Source organism: Nesoenas mayeri (assembly GCF_963082525.1).
Source record: "Nesoenas mayeri genome assembly, chromosome: 28".
Taxonomy (NCBI): domain Eukaryota; kingdom Metazoa; phylum Chordata; class Aves; order Columbiformes; family Columbidae; genus Nesoenas; species Nesoenas mayeri.
Window position 1 is genome coordinate 515,866 of NC_137558.1, and position 19,232 is coordinate 535,097.

The 19,232-nt window shown below is 59.2% G+C and overlaps 2 protein-coding genes across 2 annotated transcripts; both read left to right on the forward strand.

Annotated features, from left to right (window-relative positions):
- Window positions 1-61: 61 nt before the first annotated feature.
- Window positions 62-3,602, forward strand: AQP2 (aquaporin 2; the record flags this gene model as incomplete). Its single annotated transcript, XM_080360670.1, has 4 exons — window positions 62-427; window positions 1,566-1,730; window positions 2,567-2,647; window positions 3,387-3,602. 4 exons carry the CDS (start codon window positions 62-64, stop codon window positions 3,600-3,602), a joined length of 828 nt encoding a protein of 275 aa, XP_080216796.1.
- A 4,834-nt stretch (window positions 3,603-8,436) lies between these two features.
- On the forward strand, window positions 8,437-11,264 carry AQP5 (aquaporin 5; the record flags this gene model as incomplete). The annotated part of the gene is made up of 4 exons (XM_080360672.1): window positions 8,437-8,799; window positions 10,136-10,297; window positions 10,529-10,612; window positions 11,088-11,264. The coding sequence occupies 4 exons, from the start codon at window positions 8,437-8,439 to the stop codon at window positions 11,262-11,264; spliced, it is 786 nt and encodes a 261-aa protein (XP_080216798.1).
- Between the last annotated feature and the right edge of the window lie 7,968 nt (window positions 11,265-19,232).

The window sequence follows — 19,232 nt, forward strand, 5'->3', positions numbered from 1 at the left end:
ACGGCGGCCGCGGCAGCAATCGCCTGAAGACGCCCCGGGCGGCTCAGTCCTTGCAGCCTCCATGATGTGGGAACTGCGATCCGTGGCCTTCACCCGCGCTGTCTTGGCGGAGTTTCTGGCCACGTTGGTCTTCATCCTCTTCGGCCTGGGCTCTGCACTCAACTGGCCCTCAGCTTCCTCCCCGAGCATCCTGCAGATCGCGCTGGCGTTCGGCTTGGCCATCGGCACGCTGGTCCAAGCCCTGGGGCACGTCAGCGGCGCCCACATCAACCCGGCGGTGACCGTGGCTTGTCTCATCGGCTCCCAAGTCTCCTTCCTCCGCGCCGTGTTCTACGTGGCGGCGCAGCTCCTGGGGGCCGTGGCCGGGGCCGCCATCCTGCACCAGGTCACCCCCGCGGACTCGCGGGAAGGCCTGGCCATCAACAAGGTGAGCCCTGGGCCCGCGGGCGGGACACACGGAGCGGGGCTCGGGGAGGCGAGGAAGGGGTCTGGAGCCAGCAAGGACCCTCTTTATTCAGCGTTGAGTGGGAAATCGCTGTCAGCTGCAGTCCAGCACCATGAGCAGCTGCAAAGGTCCATCCGGGAGCGGGGTTGGAGGCAGGAGTCCTCTTTCTAGGGCTAAAACCAGAGACATGATCCCGTTGGCCACATAGACAACCCCCTTACAAGGCAAAGCCACCACCATCTCGGTTTTATCCGGAGCTGTACTGTGGAGGAGCTGAATTCAGAGGGGATCCGCGTGTTTAGGGAAGGACACAACCAAAAGCGTCCACTCCTCCTGCCCCAAGCTCGTCCCCCTCCCCGCCTCGGCGTGGGAACGAGCAGCCTTTTGTGGGGTTGGGGTCTAAACCCCAGCTTTTCATCAGACAGCACTGCTCCAGTTGCTCCCCATCATGAAGGGAACCTTAAGAAGCCACGAGGGGAGTCCCCGGGAGTATCCCAACCTCCAGCACCCCTTTCCAACCCACGTGTGCAATAAAAAGGGGGGGGAATTAAAACGTCACCAGGTTCACGATCCCCTCTCTTTCCTCCGTGCCCCCCGCCCAGGTGGGCACAGGCGGCTGCGGGGGTGCCCGGGGGGCATGGGGAGGTGCCCGGGGTGGTGCCTGCGCCGGAGCAGCGTCGCCCAAGGGCGGCCGAGCGGCGCAGGAGGGGCCCAGGAGTCCCTTCCCGCAGCAGGGAGGCACCGCGGGCCGCCGCGCTGCCAAGGAGATTAGGAGGGTTGAAAAAGGGATTGCGGATTAGTCTGAACAAGGCTATTTAGACCGATAATAGCTGGGGTTTAATAAACCCAACAAAGCAAGTAGGAGTTTTAAGAGAGACTTTCAAAACACCCAGCTCTGTTGTTTTATAGCTTAAACCACTTAAAAGAGGGAATAAGGATTTTAATATTTTTCTCCCCTATGGGCTGTTCATCGTGTTGCTGCCTGCATAAATTACCCTTAAAATAATTAAAAGAAATAGGGGAATATCAGCAAGACCCCGGTCTCTGGGTGTCCCCTCCACATTTCCAATCCCGTCCCCAACCCTCTCCGTCCCCAAGACACATTTTTTCCCCATTCCAGCTGCACAACGAGACGACGACAGGGCAGGCGGTGACGGTCGAGCTCTTCCTCACCTTCCAGCTGGTCCTGTGCATCTTCGCTTCCACCGACGAGCGCCGGGAGGACAACGTGGGCTCCCCTGCCCTCTCCATCGGCCTTTCTGTTGCCGTGGGGCACCTCCTTGGGGTGGGTAGAATAGGCCAAACCAGCGCTTTCTGGGGCTTTTTTGCCTTTGTGCCCAAAGTTTGCTCGGCCGGCTGCTTCGGGGTGGACGGGGGGTGTAACTCAGGGTGCCTATGGCTTTCCTGTGGGTAAAAGAGAAAAATCGCACCAAATCCAGACCAGAACCGCAGCCTGAGCTCAGCTTTTATTGGGCACGAAAAGGAGCGTATCTGGCTGGGCTCTGCTGCTCCTCGCGTCCCGTGGGGGCTCCCGGGGATCAGAGGGATCTCCTGTCCCGGGCTGGACGTGTCAGGAACTGAGGCACACAAGCCCCTGATGACAAGCCTGGGAAGTATTTGGGATGAACACCCAGGGAAATCCCCCCTGGGTGACAGACAGACCCCCAGCATCTCGTCAGAACAGCCACGCTCACACCACATCTTCCATCCCCAACAATCCGCAAGCCCCCGCATCTCTGGGAATGTTCTTGTGCCCTCCGCGGCACGGAGCAGCAGTGGCTGCAGGGGTCTGTCCCCGTGTCTCTGGGAATGTTCTCGTGCCCTCCGCGGCACGGAGCAGCGGTGGCTGCAGGGCTCTGTCCCCGCCATCCCTGCCACGCTGCGGCACGCCAGCCCGCAGCCGCCCCGCACCACACTCGGCTTGCACAGAGATGCACAAATAGCCAACTCGCCCGCCTTGACTCGGGTGCTGGAGGCTGCCGGCATCCATTTTCCTGGAATGGGCAATGCCGGAGGGCAAAACATCAGCTGGGTGCATGAATCATGCTAATAACACACCAGGATTCGTTAAAATGTGCTAAAAGGGCTTAATGCTAACAATAAGGTGGTGTTTCTCGGCAGATCCGTTACACCGGCTGCTCCATGAATCCGGCCAGGTCTTTCGCCCCTGCTGTGATAGTTGGAGACTTCAGTGACCACTGGGTAAGACGTCAGGTCTACGTGTTGGTTTTGGTGGGATGAACCCCCTCAGTCACCAGTATTCCTAGAAATCCACAGAGCCAACCAGACTCCTGGCATTTCCACAGCAGCTCCCAGCTGGAGGAGCGATGTCGAGATTAGCAGAACCAGGCGGGGCCGCTGAGATGGCTTATCTGAGCGGGCTGCGTTGCAACAGGAGAAGGGCGTGTGGGTTGTTGGTCATGACTTAGCAAAAGAAGCAAAGCCGACGGTGCGTGGAGCTCTTCGTGCCGGTCCGGGGCACTTCCCTGGCTCCAGGTGGACCTGGGTACACGTTTTGCACCCAGGACACCCTCCCAGGCATTTCCATCTCCAAAGAGCACGTTGGGAGCTGGAGCTGTGGGGGCTCAGGCTGATGTGCTCTGAGGGACCCAGCCCGAGCTGGTACCGTCCTCATCCCCTTAGCAACGTGTAAACGGGTTGGAAGATGCTTCTTCGGGGGAACCCAAACCATTAAGCATGCTCGTGATGGGCCCGTCATTAATGAAGGTCACGCAGCTCCCAGAGGAGGAAGGTCAGAAGGGGATGGTTCGGTATGTTCAGATGGGAGTTCAGGTCAGCAGCGATGGCCAAAGCAGAGCTGCTGCATTTTGCTCCCAGCGCACACAGAATAAACTCCTTGCCACGCTGCTCAGAGGCCCCGGTTCCTCTCCATCCTCCAAACTCACGCTGGCTTTTGCTCACCCAATTCCCTTTTCCCCAGGTCTTCTGGGTGGGCCCCCTGGTCGGGGCGGCAGCCGCCTCCATCATCTACAACTACATCCTCTTCCCACAAGCCAAAAGCTTCTCGGAGAGACTCGCCATCTTCAAGGGCCTGGAGCCGGAGGAGGACTGGGCAGAGCGCGAGGCGCGGCGGCGGCAGTCGGTGGAGCTGCACTCCCCGCAGGCCCTGCCGAGGGGCATGTCCGAGAAGGTGTAGCCAGACCCGCCCGGGGCCGGGAGCGGGGCTGGGGAGCTCTGGTTCTGGAGACAGCGCTTGTCCAGACGGGCATCTCGCCTCTCCCCTCTCTCCCTTCGGTTTTGCTGGGGGCACGAGTTGACTCGTCTCCTGGGGGGATGCACCGCGATGGCCCAAACCAGCTTCTGCCGCCCAGCTCTCCCGCAGCTGACGGTTTTCTGGTGCTGGGGGGAAAACGCCATTAAACCAAAACAACCAGCACAGCAACAGGAACGAAGACACCGGGATCCCAGCGGCTCCTTCCACACCCCTTGCAGGACGCAGCGCTCGGCGGCGTTCGCTGCCCTGCGCGAGGAGCTCGGAGGTGCCGCAGAGCTGTCATTACGGCCATTTGTGGGGCGTGGAGGTTGCCACCCGATGGCTCACGGCTGCTCCGCTCCGCTCGCCCGTTTGCGCAGGGTCGCTCGCTCCATGCCGCGCGCGTCGCACAGACCGCGAGGACCCACATCGTCCTTCCCTCAGACAACGGGCCTGGCAGCAGCTCCCTGAGCCCCTGCTGACCGCCCGGGCGCCTCTTGCAGCCGCTTTCTCCTGTGACAATGAGAAACCCGGTTTTCAGCTCAAGCTCATCCACAGCTCGTCAGTTCTCGGGCCAGTGTTGCTCTTTGGCTTTGATGCTTCATCCCTCTCCATTATTCTTTTTGCTTTCTCTCCTCTGTTCCTGTCCCGCTCTGATTTTCGGGTGAGAAACACAGTGTTTCCCTTGCTTCCCCCAGCCCAGAGCTGCTTCTGGCTGCAACCCACCCCCCCAGAACCAGCCTAGCCCTTTGTTCTGCTGAGTCAGGCCCCGCTTATGGTCCCCAGCACAGCCAAAGCGTTTGGCTCAGTCTTCGGGACGTAACTTTGCTCTTTCAACCATTAAGTTAATCCCATTTCCATTACTTAGCCAAAAAGCCATGCATTCCTGGCGTGACACCCTGACGTCTCCCCAGCATTGCCCCATCATGTCACCACCACATTCAGGCCGTTTCTGCCAAGGCCATTAATGGAAACGGTCAATGAGTCAGACCCGACGCCAAATCCTAAGGAACATTAGCGACCATTTCCTCCCTCTGGACACGAACCACCACCAAACGACGCTCTTCTCTTGCTCCTTGTGCACTGTGCTCTACCTGCCCCAGCCTCCCCATCTCCTGAACGCATCATTTCCTCTGTTCCTCGCTGTGCTCATCCCCTAACGTGCTAATGGCCATTGCTGCAGAGAAAGCAGCGCACAGCTTTGCTCTGCCCCACACAAGGCATTGTCACGGTCTCCATTCCAATCCCCACGGGCTGGGAGCGCGGGAGCTCGTGTCGCCTCCGCCCCTCGGTCCCGGTCTCCGCTTCGCTCCTCAGCGGCAAAGGAGCATCTGGAGGGTATTTCGGAAAAAGCTTGTCAAAAAATCTGTCTGTTCTCCGCAATGGGAGTCAAACCACGTTTCAGAGTGTAAAACTGTAGTTAAAGCACCAAGTAACTCAGTTTTAAAGGTAGTTTGTATTTTTGTTACTTTTGAAATGAAAACAAATTTCAGCAATGTTGGGAAGACCCACAGAACCTCGCCCAGAGGTTCCCTGTCGGCGATCGGCTGCACCAAGCGCCAATCGGCTGCATTAAGCGCGTACAGCGCCAAGCTCATTGCTGCGGGGCTGCACCAAGCACATAGAGCGCCAAGCTCATTGCTGCGGGGCTGCACCAAGCACATAGAGCGCCAAGCTCATTGCTGCGGGGCTGCACCAAGCACATAGAGCGCCAAGCTCATTGCTGCGGGGCTGCACCAAGCACATAGAGCGCCAAGCTCATTGCTGCGGGGCAGGAGGAGGCGCGAACACCCGCAGCCCGGGGCCAGGGCTGGACCCTTCGCCTTCAAAGGCGGTGCAAGCAGACTGGGGGTCAGATTAGAGACATCCTTGAAAGCCCCATCTCAAACTCCTCTGCAGACTCCCCAGGCTGAGCCAGCCAGAAATGCCCTTTTTCTTGGAAAAACACACTGATCCAAACATCCTCCTCCCGCCATCCAATCCCAACTATCACAGATTCCTGCAGGACTTGTCTCCTCTTCATCATTCCTGCTGCTGTTACTGGTCCGGTTTTAAGGTCCAGAATCAGAGCCAGGTGAGCAGTGGGGAAAAAAACAAAACAAAGCACCAAACCCGGGCTGGTTCAGGTCTCAGCAGCATTTATAGTCTGAATTTCACCACACCAGCCGGGCTTTGAGCTGCACCGCGGAGCCAAACTCACCAGGAACGCGGGAGCCGCGGGGACGGCAAATGAACAGCAGCCCCGCGCGGCTCCGAGAGACCGAACCAGCAAAGCGGGGGCAGCAGGGACGGACACACGTACTCAGCTGATGACACACACACCTCTGCGGGCGGCCCCGGGCGAGGAGGAGGCACGGCTGCCTTCCTCCCAGCGGGCACCCCGACCCCACAGCGGGCACCTCCGTCCCCCCAGCGCGTGGGCCCCAAGCCACACTGTAAATCTGGGTGATCTTTGGTTATGGTGTTCACCAGCCCCAGCAAGGAAGAGGAGGGAGACGGCCACCCGTGCTCCTTGCAATAAGCCTCCTCACCTCCTCGTCCTGCAAACCCCGGGGGCGAAGCGAGGCGTGCGTGACCCCACCACGTCGGTGTCCGTCTGTCCGCAGGGACCTGCCTAAAGAGCCTTTTGAACATCTTGCCCAATTCAATTAAAATCTGACACATCAAAGGCACTTTCAGCTCACACGAGCTCCTCGGGAGGCACGGAGCCGGGGGGAGGAAAATGCCGGTGGTCAGACGGCGGAGCAGGAACGTCCCGAGGGGAAAGCCGAGCAAAAAGCCTCAAGAACAATAGGTTTTGCACGGCACGTTGCTTCACTCCAGAAATTTTCCCAATCGTTTGCAGCCTTATTTGGTTATATAGGATGGAGGATTTTGCTCGGGGGTTGTTATCCGCGCGGTGGGAGCGCGGGAGAGCGTCGCTTTGGGCTCAAGGCTGCGTGGCGCAGGAGCCACCAGCGGTGTGGCCGCCCAGGAGGGAGCTGCGCGTTGCAAGAGGCGCGGGAGGCCGGGAGCACGGCCGATCCCGCTGGAGCCACCGGCTGAAGGGAAGTGCTGGAGCAATTACTCCAGCTGGAGCCCGGCCAGGGTGTCTTGAAATACCAGCTTGCAAAACTTTCACCAAAACACGCCAGCGGAATAGGTGTTTCTAGGATAACAGATCTGGGCTTTAACTCTGCAATCGTCCCCGGGGATCGGCAGAACCAGGTGAACGCCATTATTGGGAATTAACGCTGTAATAGATCCTCAGTCCCCCGAGACTCTCTGGGGCTGTTTGGCTACAGCTGGAGGAGAAAAGCTCATTTATTTGCCACGCTGGAGGAAGAATTCCCTCCTCGTGCTCTGAACAGGAATCCCGCTCGCTCTTAACCCCGCAGCACTCGTGTGGTCTGCCCGCACCCAGCAGAAGGAAGCAGCAAATATTAGGGTTTTTAGTGCTTTTTAAATGTAAAGAGGGATGTAAACTATTTGTACCCATCTCTTGCATGTGGAGCCTTTGCCGGGTGACCCCAGCCCGGATTTGCTGTGCTGGGCATGGAGAGATGGGATTGCTCGGGAAAGGTGAGCTGCGTCCAGCCCAGAAAGCAGAGCAGACCTGGAACTCAAGGCCGTTTATAGAAACCAAACTAATCCTGGCACCAAGGACAACAAGGAAATGAAGAATTCACTGTTAAGTGCCTTCTTCCACCCCAAAACCTCAAACCCCAGCAGCTCCTGTTGCGCAGCCCCCTCTGTGCTCCCCGCCCGCCGGGTTTGCAGCCGCACGGGTTTCGGATGGGACGCCAAGGGATGCTGCGAACACGGCCCGTGCTATGCAGAGCCCGTGGCTTCGTGCTGGCGTTCCCGGGAGCAAAATCACTGACCTCATTGAGCAATAGCTTGAAAAGCAGAAAGAAAAGAAACAGGCCCGAGGTGCCCGGGGTGGGAAACACCCTCCCTGGCCATGGGCAGCGAGCACTCCCCAACCCGCAAGCCCAGCGCCAGCGAAACCCGCACCTGCTGCTCTTTCAGGAGCAGCGGAGCAGAAAGGAGGCAGAGAGCCTGGTTCTCAGCCGCCAGCGCCCTCTGAGCTGCGCCATCCCATCCGTGCACCTTGGGGAGACCCCGACCCCCTACAGCTCCCGGGCTGGGCCAAGCCGCCCCCAGACCCCGTCCTGCCCCGGGACCATCGCAGTGCGCTCGTTTTCTGGGCTGAGCTGTTTCGACAGCCTGGGAGCAGCTCCAGGTGCTTCGCTTTGCTTTTACCTTCCAACACCCCACATATACTGAACCCCCTGGGGACCCCGCGCTGGAGACCCCCCAGCTCGGCAACGGGAACAGAGCTTTCCAGACCCAACCAGAGCACACGGAGCAAGGCGATGTTAACTACACCTCTGCTAACGAAACACCCAGCACCTGGCAAGAGGTAGTAAAAGGGAAAAGCGGAGGAGGGATCACAGCATCATTATGCAACCGCGTTATCTAACGACCACAGAGACACCCTATAGGGGCTCTTTGTTTGCAGAGGGAAGGAGAGAGAAATGCCACCAATATCTGAGTCACTGGTTCACCAAGAGGCTCCGAAGTTATTTTCAAATGGAAACTTTTCCAGTTTCACATGATAATTTGGGAGGACTGGCTAATTCCCTGGCTCCACCCCCACCCTGTAAGACAGCTCCCTGCTGCTCTTGCATATATAGATAGGTATGGCCCCAGCGCTGGCTGCAGTCAGCAGAGCCTGGAGACAGAGGAGACCTAAACCTCCTCCCTTCCCAGCCGCCCTCCACCTGCTCCCACCATGAAGCAGGAAATACTGACCCTGGGCTTCGCTCGAGCCATCTTCGTCGAGTTCCTTTCCACGCTCATCTTCGTCTTCATCGGCCTGGGCTCAGCGCTGAAGTGGCCGTCCGCCCTGCCCAGCATCCTCCAGATCGCGCTGGCCTTCGGCTTGGCCATCGCCACCATGGTCCAGGCGTTCGGCCACATCAGCGGCGCCCACATCAACCCCGCGGTGACCATCGCCTTCTTCGTCGGGAACCAGATCTCCATCCTCCGCACCATCTTCTACGTGATCGCCCAGCTGGTCGGGGCCATCGCCGGGGCTGGCATCCTCTACGGCGTGACGCCGGTCAACACCCGCGGCAACCTGGCCATCAACGCGGTAAGTGTCCCTACCTGGAGACGGTTCACCTTGCTGCGCGAGGTTGCTTTTCCTTGGTGCCGACGCCAACGCGGAGAGCCAAACACCTAAGGACGGTTGATCTCGGCACGTCGTCCCACACGCACAGAGGGATGGGAACGGGGTAGGAGCAAACGCTGGCATAGCCCGAGTGTTGACAGGACAGCTTTATTGTGCGGGGTAACGCATGGCATGTTTTCTTCCCTTCTTTAGTAAGCGCTTCCTTTATCCCAAGGTCCCGAGTGAGTCACTCGCACCATTGAAATGCTCCTGAGTGCAGCCTCTGCACTGGAGATTAGTGCCGGGATAGGAGCTGCGCCAGGACGGAGCAGGGAGGGCAGGGAGCAGAGCCCAGTCAAACCAGTATGGGCAGGGGGAGCAGAAGCCCACTGGAACCAGTGCGCTGGGTGAATTGGGAAAGGAGGGGGATGGAGAAAGGTGGTGGAGAGGAGCTGGAGATCAAGCAGAGAGACTGCGAGGGGCAGGGGCTGCTCCTGGAGCACGAGGGGAGATGGTGGGACCCCCGGAGATAAGTGGGGATGAGGGACGTGCCTCAAACTCTTGGGGTGATGCTGGGAACCCACCACCTGAACTGGGGCCATGGAGCAAGCGCTCCAGCCCCGGTCCGGACTCCCCCAAGCAGCAGGTGCATTGCAGTGGGTTCAAGCACCAGGACGAGGTGCTGCAACACCCAGTATCCCCACAGGCCCCCTGTCCCAAATCAGTCAGCTGTAGCTAAAAAAAGCAGCTGCGGTGGCTTGGGTCACTTTGTCCTTCTCATGCCTGGGGAGTCGAGTCCCTCTGATGGTCCCCAGTTAGCACAGAGACACTGGGACAGCGACCGCCCATCTTCCCCCATGGCTGCACCCCAACCCTCACCCTCCACCCCACGCCGGCTGCTCCGCAGCCTTGGGAACATGATCCACAAGGTAGCGGGACCAGAACTGGGATGTGACAGGGGGGGGATGATGAGTGAGGGGGGAAGAAGAGCAGAAAAATGGGACAAATCAGGATAAATCAGTGCTGGATTTGGTGGGAAAGCACCAAGTGTTGCAGAGGCAAGAAAATGCGGAGAGGTGGAGAGCAGCGGGGTGGAGGGCTCCAGGAGGGAGATGCCCTTTGGGGAATTAAACATAAAGATGATTTCTCACCTTTTGGGGAAAGGAGCAGGGAGCCCAAGCAGCGTCTGGGCAGGGAACCCAGGGGGTTCTTGTTCACGGCTTTGCCAACCCAAACCCACCAGCCAAGCACCCAAGAGCCCCCCGGAGACACCGAGCCCCCGGGATGGTTAATTATTGTCACTCTCAACGGTTCACAGCTCAACAACAACACGACCGCAGGCCAGGCCCTGGTGGTGGAGATCATCCTCACCTTCCAGCTGGCCATGTGCATCTTCGCATCCACCGACAACCGCAGGACCGGCGTGGGCTCCCCCTCGCTGTCCATCGGCCTCTCCGTCGCCGTGGGCCACCTGGTGGGGGTGAGTGTCTGCGCAGGGGGGTCCGGGTGGGACAGGGCTCCCCAGGATCCTCCCATGGGAGCTGTGTTGGGAGAGGCAAAACGGGACACGTCGGGGCTCCTTCTTCATGATGATGGGGGGGGATTTCCAACTTTCTGCAAGAGAAACAGCATCGGGGGCCACCGTGGTCCCTGCTTGTACCGCTCGGCAATGTGACGTGTCTTGACCTGGTCTCCTTTCCACACTTGACAGATCTACTTCACCGGTTGCTCCATGAACCCAGCCCGGTCCTTCGGGCCCGCGGTGGTGGTGGGCAAGTTCAGCTCAGCGCACTGGGTGAGCAGGGCGGGCTGAGGGGGGGGCGGCGACAGCCACGGGGGTCCAGAGCCTGTCCCGGGCCCGGCAGGACAAAGAGAGGCTGCGGTACAAGGGAGGTTGTCCCCTCGGGCTATGGGTTGTCCCCATGGTGCAGAAGCAGCAAGGGGACAAGCATAAACCCTCCTGCAATGGTACCTGCTGAGCTAGGGCATCGTCTAAGACTGACAAAGCCCAGCTTAGGTTTTCCACTTGCCCAGCCTTGCCTGCAAGATCAGACCGAGCCTTGCAGAGCGGGGTTGGTCCCTCCTTTCCATCTCTGCACACGTCAAGAGCTTGATGTCTTCAGCAAGCAACAACTAGGGGGATTTCTGCCCAAAAGCCTCCCGGAACGGGTCTTTGTGTCTCTAGATGTGGAGTGGGGAGGGATGCAGGTGGGACGGATGGAGCCGGTGCCTCCGAGAGCTGCTCTGAGCCTCCCCTCGGTACTTTGCAGGTGTTCTGGGTCGGGCCCATCCTCGGGGCTTGCTTCGCCTCCATCCTCTACTTCTACATCCTGGTGCCCTACTGCATGAACTCCTCGGACAGGATCGCCATCGTCAAGGGCACCTACGAGTCGGAGGAGGAGTGGGAAGAGCAGCGGAAGAAGTCCATGGAGCTGACCGCGCCGTAGGAGCGGCCGCAGAGCTCCGAGCAGAAGGCGGGGAGGACGCCCCACACATGGGCTCATGTGTGCGCCAGCGCCAGCAACAGCCACATCCAGCCACTGTAGACTCTTAAGCAAAAGTCTTTCACTCAAAGACCACCTGTGACTAAGAAAGAAAGGTGTATCGCAGCGTCTGTGTCTCTAATCCCTCTCTGAGTGCAAGCGCTAGAACCTCTCCTAGCTAAACCGCAGCCAGCTCAGGCCAGCGAAGGGGGCTCAGCCCAGGGCAGCCCCTCAGCACTGGCTTCGCAGCCCCCCGGTTGCACCCCTGCCCTCCTAGGTGTGAGCTTTGCACCTTTTGTGGTGCACGCAGGATTCCACCCCCGCCCCCGCGGGCCAGGGATGGAAACACCCTGCAGGCACCGGCGAAGAACCACCGGCTGCTTTTGGGCAAACATCCCCCGCTTCTCCCACCACAGGGCCCGTGCTGCTCATAGATGCTCTTCACACATTAGCTGGTGCTGGGGGGTCCTATTTATTCGTGGCTGCAGAAAGAACGTGATTTTTTTCATTTTGTGTTGAAATCTTTGTAATATAGTGCGTTATTTATTGTGAATAAAGGAAGTTTTAAAACAGTCATGGGCACGAACCTGCTTGGCTGCCAAATTTTAGGTGCAAAAATAGGTTAAGCCCAGGGCAAAAGTAGGTTAAGCTGGATGCAGAAAATGGGTTAAGCTGGATGCAAAGCCACCCCCAAAGAGCTGGGGCAAGAGCGGCTGAAGCGTTTGCACCCCAAACCCTGTGGCAGGTGGTGCCACGAGCAGGCGGTTTGGGAGGCGACAGCCGCTGGTCCTGGGGAGGATGAGGAGGCAGCAGCGCTGGAGCGGGACCGCGGGCCCGGGGAGCCGGCGCCGTGTCCGCGGCGGGAGGAGCCCGGATCCTCCTTCACGCATTTTCCGCGTTTGACTCAGGGCTCTGCCGTACCAGTTCTCCCGGCCGGCCCGCGGGCGCCCTCGAAAACTGACCCAACGCGGCAGCCCGGCCCCGGCCCCACACCTTGGCCGTGACCTCCTGCCGCGGCCCTGCTCTTCCGGTTCTGCCACCACCGCTGCCAAAGCTCCGCGCTCCCCACCTGGGCACCGGGACGCGGCCACGGCACCGGCCCCGAAACCGGCGAAGCTCCAGCACCACAGCCCCTCTTGTTGCTGCAAATACGAGTTTTGTGCCACGGGGGTGGGAGAAACGTGCCCGGGATCTCCCCAACCCCAGTCGGAGGGCGACGTGACCTTGGCAAGGAGGTGGAAAAGCCCTTGGTTTGGGTCACACAGTCCAGTAATTAGAGTCATTCTGCATCCCATTTTAACCCTCCTACCTCACCCCTCCTCAGGGATGGGCTGAGCTCCTCAGCCCTTCTGTGCCTCAGTTTCCCCTTGCACTAAGTGCAGGAATATTCAGCCCCTTTCTCTTTGGGAAGGGGCAGGATGGCCTGGAAATGCCCCACAGACACACTAAAGCCCCCGCAGACCCCAGAGCAAAGCACGGGGCTGGGGCAGCTCAGGACCCCCAGAGCTGCACAGCCTGGAGTTGCAGCCAAAGGCCCCATTCACATCCCACCCCCCGAGTGGGAACCCTGAGCATCCCCTGATTTTGCTGCTCCTAACTGCATCCACCCTCCCGCTGGGCCCAGCGCCCCACGGCCACCGCGCTGCGGAACCGGGGCCACCCCAGCACCCCACGGGGGGCCCCAGCTCACCCCAGCACCACCCGCACAGTCAACAAGCAGGGGAAGGAGCCCCGGCTGGGTGTGAGTCCTCCCCGGAGATGAATCAGAGCATCCTGCAGCACCAGCTCTGCGTCAGCGCCCAAAGCATCCAGGTCCTGGCTGGAAAACACGGGCGGGATGGCCCGGGGAGGGCTGGGGTCCCCGGGAATGGGGGGACAGCATTGAACCCCCTCCCCAACACTCAGGTGCGGGCAGAACCTAAACCGCGCGCTAAGTGTCGGCTGGAGCCCGGCGGGCGCAGCAGCGAGCCCGGCAGCGTCCCCGTGCGCTGTGGAGCTCCAGCGCCTTCCCTGGTCCCTACTCCATTTAATCCGGGCAGAGAGGCTGCGTTTAATCCGGAGCGGGAGGCCGCATCTAATCCGGACCAAACCCTGGCCCCCAGCGAGCACCGTGACCTTGGCTTTGCTGAAACCGAGCCCAGGTCGCGCTGGGAAACCCCGAGTTCCTCCTGCCTGTCCCAGCCTGCCCAGAAATGGGAAAAACAGCTCTGGGAAAACAAACAGACAATTGTTTTTAAACATTGAAGCTTCTTCAGCCCCATTTAATGAGCCTGTTGCCGCTCAGCACCACTCTCTTAGCAGAAATAACCATTTCACATTATAAAACATACACAGCCGATGTTTTGCTCGCAGGCTCGGACGGTGCAAATTTGGTGTCGGATGCAGCAGCACGTTGGGTCAGGATTTGGCACCCGTGGGACAAGCGTGTGCCTGGGCAGATGTGGGGAAACACAGCACCGTGACTCACAGAAACACGGAATAAGAGGAGTATTGCCCCAAATAACCCAGGCACGTCCAGAGGAGCAGGGCGCGAGGTGTCGCGCCACGGAGGGCAAGAGCAGATCCCTACGGTGTCTGTTCCCACCTCAGCACCCTCCTGCAGCCCCTGAAACCCCCGCCCAAGCCCAGCAGAGCCGGAGGTCATGAGCAGGCGGCCCAGGGTGGGGACAAGGAGGGAACGGGTCAACCTGCCCCCCACCAGCACCCCTGGGAGGGCGACGGGCGCCCCAGCATCTCCTGCTGCCCTCTGCTGGGACGCTCCCCGCAGAACGGACACGGGGACGGGACAACCCGCACCAGAACGGGATGGGAAACCAAACCGGCTCCTGCTCCCACCGCCATTCCCCTCCAGCCGCAGCCCCTGCGACCAGCGGGCCCCTCCCCCGGCACACGGGGCCGCGGGCTCCGCTGCCAAGGTCCCAATCGCCCCAACGCTCGGCCCCGCTCTGCAGGACCCGGCCCGTTTGTTCTGCAAAACCCTCCTGCAAACAAGCAAAGTCCAGCGGCGGTCCGGATATAATGGGGCCTTGTGCGGCGGGCGGCGCCATCAATAAAAAGACTAATAAGAAGGGAAAATAAAAAAAAAAAATAAAAAAATAAAGGCAAACGTGCGGTGAGGTCGCCCGACAAAGGCGCTTTGTGAGGGCGCTTTGTCGGGAACGGCCGGGAGGTTTCCCAGGTGCAGCCGCCAAGCGCAAGGAGGATGTGAGGATTTAGCAAGCGAGAAGGGGATTAGGCGCAGCTTTGTTAAACCGCAGCCCAGCACGGGCCTCTGAGCGGCCCGGCTCCCACCCGGGACACGCACGCTCAGGATTTGGGGCGGTTTGCTCCAAAACAAGAGGTTCTCAGGCTTGTCGCTTCCAAGCAGCATTGGGATGCACGAGAGGCCGAGTCCTTGAGGTCCCTCCGTGCAGCAGAACTGCGGAGCTGGGACGGAGCGCGGCGCCAAACCCACCCGACAGCCGCCACTGGGCAACAACACAAACCAGATCATGCAGCAGGGGCCCCGCGGGACACGGACCCTTCTCCGCGGCCCCGCGCCAACCCCGTTGGCGAGCCAGCCAGAGCGCCCATTGCCCATGGGCAGCCGCAGGTTGACATAACGCCCCCAAAGAAAGGAAAAGGATGGAAACAAACTTCAAGTACCCTACACAATTTGCCTTTTTAAAGCAGCACCAAGAACAATCAATTCCCCTTCCCCAACAATTCTTTGGGCTTTGGCACCAGGATTTTCCCCTCATTCCAGGAGCGCGTTCGGCTGGAGATGGAGCAGCTGGTTCCCCAACACAGCAGCTCCGGCTCCACAAAACCAGCCCTTCTCTCCACTCTTCTAAAAAACTCCTCTTTTTGAAGCTATTTATCCAAACAGCCGCTCAGAGGTCGGAGTCCATAGGAATTGTGAGAGGGTTATCAGCACTAATCACCACCATAAGGAAAAGGGATATCAAACACAGCCGGCTTATTTTGTTCCAAGTAGATAAGGAAACACCTATGGGTGTTTCACAACAAAATCCCATAGGAACAGTTAATCGGTGGATAAAAACCTTCATTTCAGCCAAGTGTGTAAACACACACCTGCGAGCACCCGCGACACAACCGGCTCCTTATCTGCGCGTCTTTTTCCTGGATTTTTGCCACGTTGGGTTATGATTTTGCTTTGTGTTTCGAGCAAAAAACCAGCAGCTGAACAGCGTGAGGTGCAGAGCTCAGCCGTACCGCAGGGACCAGGGCCCGCGCTCGGGTGCACTGCTCCGTCCGGCCCCCAAATACTCTTCTTTTTCCATGGAAACAGCAACGCACCCCATGAACACCCATTTGCTCCAGCAGCCCCCCAGGCTTGCAGCACAACAGCACCTTGTTGCTTTAATACAGCTTTTCCCACCGTCCAGCACGCCCACCCACCCAGAGACACCCCGACGAGACGCCCCACAGCACTGGGACCACACGTCCCCCTGCTGTGTCACAGCTGCTGCCCTCGCTGCTCAGCGCCAGCCCCACAGCCTCAAAATGAGGCCAAAAGGGTTAAATCAGGCACCTAAGGCTGCAAAAGGAGCTTTTCCAGGTCTGAGTGCAGCCCCGCACTATGGGGGCTCGAACCCTCAGCCCCGCACTATGGGGGCTCGAACCCTCAGCCCCAGCTCTGAGTGCAGCCCTGCACTGGGGGGGCTCGAACCCCCAGCCCCAGTTCTGAGCGTGGCCCCGCGCTATGGGGGTTCAAACCCTCAGTCCCAGGTCTGAGCGCTGCAAGAACAAGTTCCGCGCTCCCCCGGGCAGGAGAAGGCTCAGCCAATTCAAACGAGGCAGGGAACAGCGGGGCAGGAGCTCCCCGCTCGGGGTGGAGGAGCCGCACGGCTGCGGCCGGGGCAGCAACCCGGGCAGCTCCCCGCTTCCCATTCGCCATCCCCTGGGGTGGACAGAAAACCATCGCCAAACATCGCGGCTGAGCAAACAGCCCTTCTCTATATAAACAAGCAAGTGAATCCCGAGGCGTAATTTGTCATCTAATTGCAGCAGCACACCCAGGATTAATTGTTGTATTTGAATGCAAAGGAGGTTTGATTTACGGCACAATCGGGTTTCATCAGCCGGTTACCAGCGATCGCTGCCAAACCAAAGGCCACTGCAAACAGCCGCAGAACGTTTCCAACAGGGGAGGTTCTGCAGAGCTGAGGAGTCGAGGGTTATTTAATCCCACGCCAGCCTGCTCAGGGCCCATAGAAATCAGGAGGGTGAAATTAAAACCCTCAGGCTCCGCTGAGGACCTTTCAGCCCATGCACAACACATGAGGGTCTGGAAGGTTTCTGGCAGCGCACGGGCAGGAGGAAAACGCAACTAAGAAAAGAAACCTGACTAAGTTTTCCACGTTTCAAAGCCAAGGGAACGCTCAGCAGAAATAAACCATTAACCACCATCTCCCTTTATCTCCCATGAACAAAGGCAATTTAAAGAAAAAGAAACACCCAAACCTTAAACAAGGATTTTGGCAGCTTGCGGGTACGTAACCGCCGAGGTGCAGAGCCAAACCGCCCCACAGCTGCCCTGGCCCCGTTCAGCTCCACGGGGCCCAGTATGGACCAGCAAGGGCTCAGGGCTGGGCCAGGGTGTCCCAGGGGACCGATCTTGCCCAGTGCACCCACAACCCGCTCAAAACCACCCAAAGGTACCTGATGAGCGTTCTCCTCCTGCGGGAAAAGCCCCACTTTGCATCGCGCTGAGAGCGCAGGGGACCAAGGGACACAGACCTGGGAACCGCACAGAAACAGAGCCACAGGCTCCAAGGGCTCAGCCACACACCCCTGCCCAGGCTGCTTGTGGGGTTTTATCCAAAGGGGTGAAATGCACTAATTAACCCGGGTGAAAGGATACAGCCTGCGCTAATTAACCCGGGTGAAAGGACACAGCCTGCACTAGTTAATCCAGGTGAAGGGACAGAGCCCCTAATGTGACCTTCACATGAACTAGGGGGAAGAGGATGGATGGGAAGAGGAAGAGTGAGAGGAGCAGAGGATGGATGGGCAGAGGATGGATGGGCAGAGGATGGATGGGCAGAGGAAGGTTGTAGAGGATGGATGGGCAGAGGATGGATGGGCAGAGGAAGGTTGTAGAGGATGGATGGGCAGAGGAAGGTAGTAGAGGATGGATGGGCAGAGGATGGATGGGCAGAGGAAGGTTGTAGAGGATGGATGGGCAGAGGAAGGTAGTAGAGGAAGGTTGGGCAGAGGCTGCCACCTGCCGTCCATAAAACCCTCTCCAAGTCATAAAAATGGGACAAAATCCAGATCTGCCCGTGCACCTTGAAACCTTTAAAACCCCAGGATGGCACCAACACCTCAGCCCAGGCAGAAGGGGGAAGACGCAGAGGACGCTTGGGAAGGCGACACCACCACGTCCAACGGGCTGGAGAAAAATCACCCCTGGGCAGTAGAGAAAGTGTCTGGGAGGACGTTTCCCCAACCCGCCCTGAGCACTGGGAACCACAATTAAGAGGCAACACAAGCACGGCGCCAGCTGAGCCGGATTCCTCTCTGCTGAGCTCCCACCGCCGCAGACGCCTCGTGTGCCTTCCTGGGCCAGGGGACATCGCAAACAGCGTCACCACGAGCTCATTTGGGGGTTTAATACACAGCCCAGCCAGTGACGGGCAGGAGATCTGCACCTCTCCTTGAAGGTTGAGCTAATTAATGTCCTACCTTCCTCCTCCGATGTCAGGCTTTCTCCTAAGGCCATTGCTGGCCCTAATTAAAAGTCTCTTCAAGATGAGTGTCCCCCGAAGACCAGACATATTTTGACAGTGACAATAATTACAGAAACCTCTTCGGTAGAATAATAATAATTACCCAACAGTGAGAAAAAGGTCCACTCGTGGCAGAGGAACCAGAGCCCCGGTCTCTTCTGGTGCTGGGCAGGGGTCGAACGTGGCTCAGCCTCCCGGGACTCGCTCGTCTCTGCCCATTGGCCATGTCTCTGTGGAAAGGGCACATTTAGTCCTGTAGCACTGAACTGTAGACGTTCCATAGCCAAGAGCCCCCAAATACCTCAACGCTGCCCCAGCAACGCATCCTGAGCGTGAGCAGCCCTCCCGAGCTCAGCTGCCCCCCAGCACCTTTGGGGACTTGGCTTCATGTCCCCCCCAAGCACCTTCTCCATGGCCACCTCCCGTTCTTCAGGGCCCCCCTCGGTTTTGCTCCTCTCAAGCCTTTTTGCTTTTGGTTCCAAGTGCCCGTTTCCCCTGCACATCTTGTTCCAGTCCCGGGAGGAGCGCGGGTGTCCCGCGGGACAAGCGCTGCCCCGGGCCCGCGGCCGCCCCAGCGCCTCCTGTCACCCCCAAACCGGCAAAACGAGGGTGAACAGCCCCAGTGTCAGACGTGGCCTCAGGGGCAAAGCCAGGTCTGGATCTCAGCGCCCTCTGCCCAGCCCAGGAGCTCTGACTCCAGTTTCCCATGGGGGGAAACAGCAGCGGGCGCTGGAGCTCTGACACCAGTTTCCCATGGGGGGAAACAGCAGCGGGCACTGGAGCTCTGACCCGTTTCCCATGGGGGGAAGCAGCACCGGGCACTGGAGCTCTGACCCGTTTCCCATGGGGGGAAGCAGCAGCGGGCACTGGAGCTCTGACACCAGTTTCCCATGGAGGGAGCAGCAGCGGGCGCTGGAGCTCTGACCCGTTTCCCATGGGGGGAGCAGCAGCGGGCGCTGGAGCTCTGACACCAGTTTCTCATGGGGGGAAGCAGCAGCAGGCGCTGGAGCTCTGACCCGTTTCCCATGGGGGAAGCAGCAGCGGGCACTTGGGCACCCGGACGCCGCTTTTACCTTCTTGCTCGTGCTTTTTTCTGCACAGTTTTTAGCTCAAGCCGAAGGTTCAAAAGGGCAGAGAAATCGCCCCCACGCACCGCGCGCTGTGGCAACAGCCTCACCCCAAAGGACGGACCCACAGG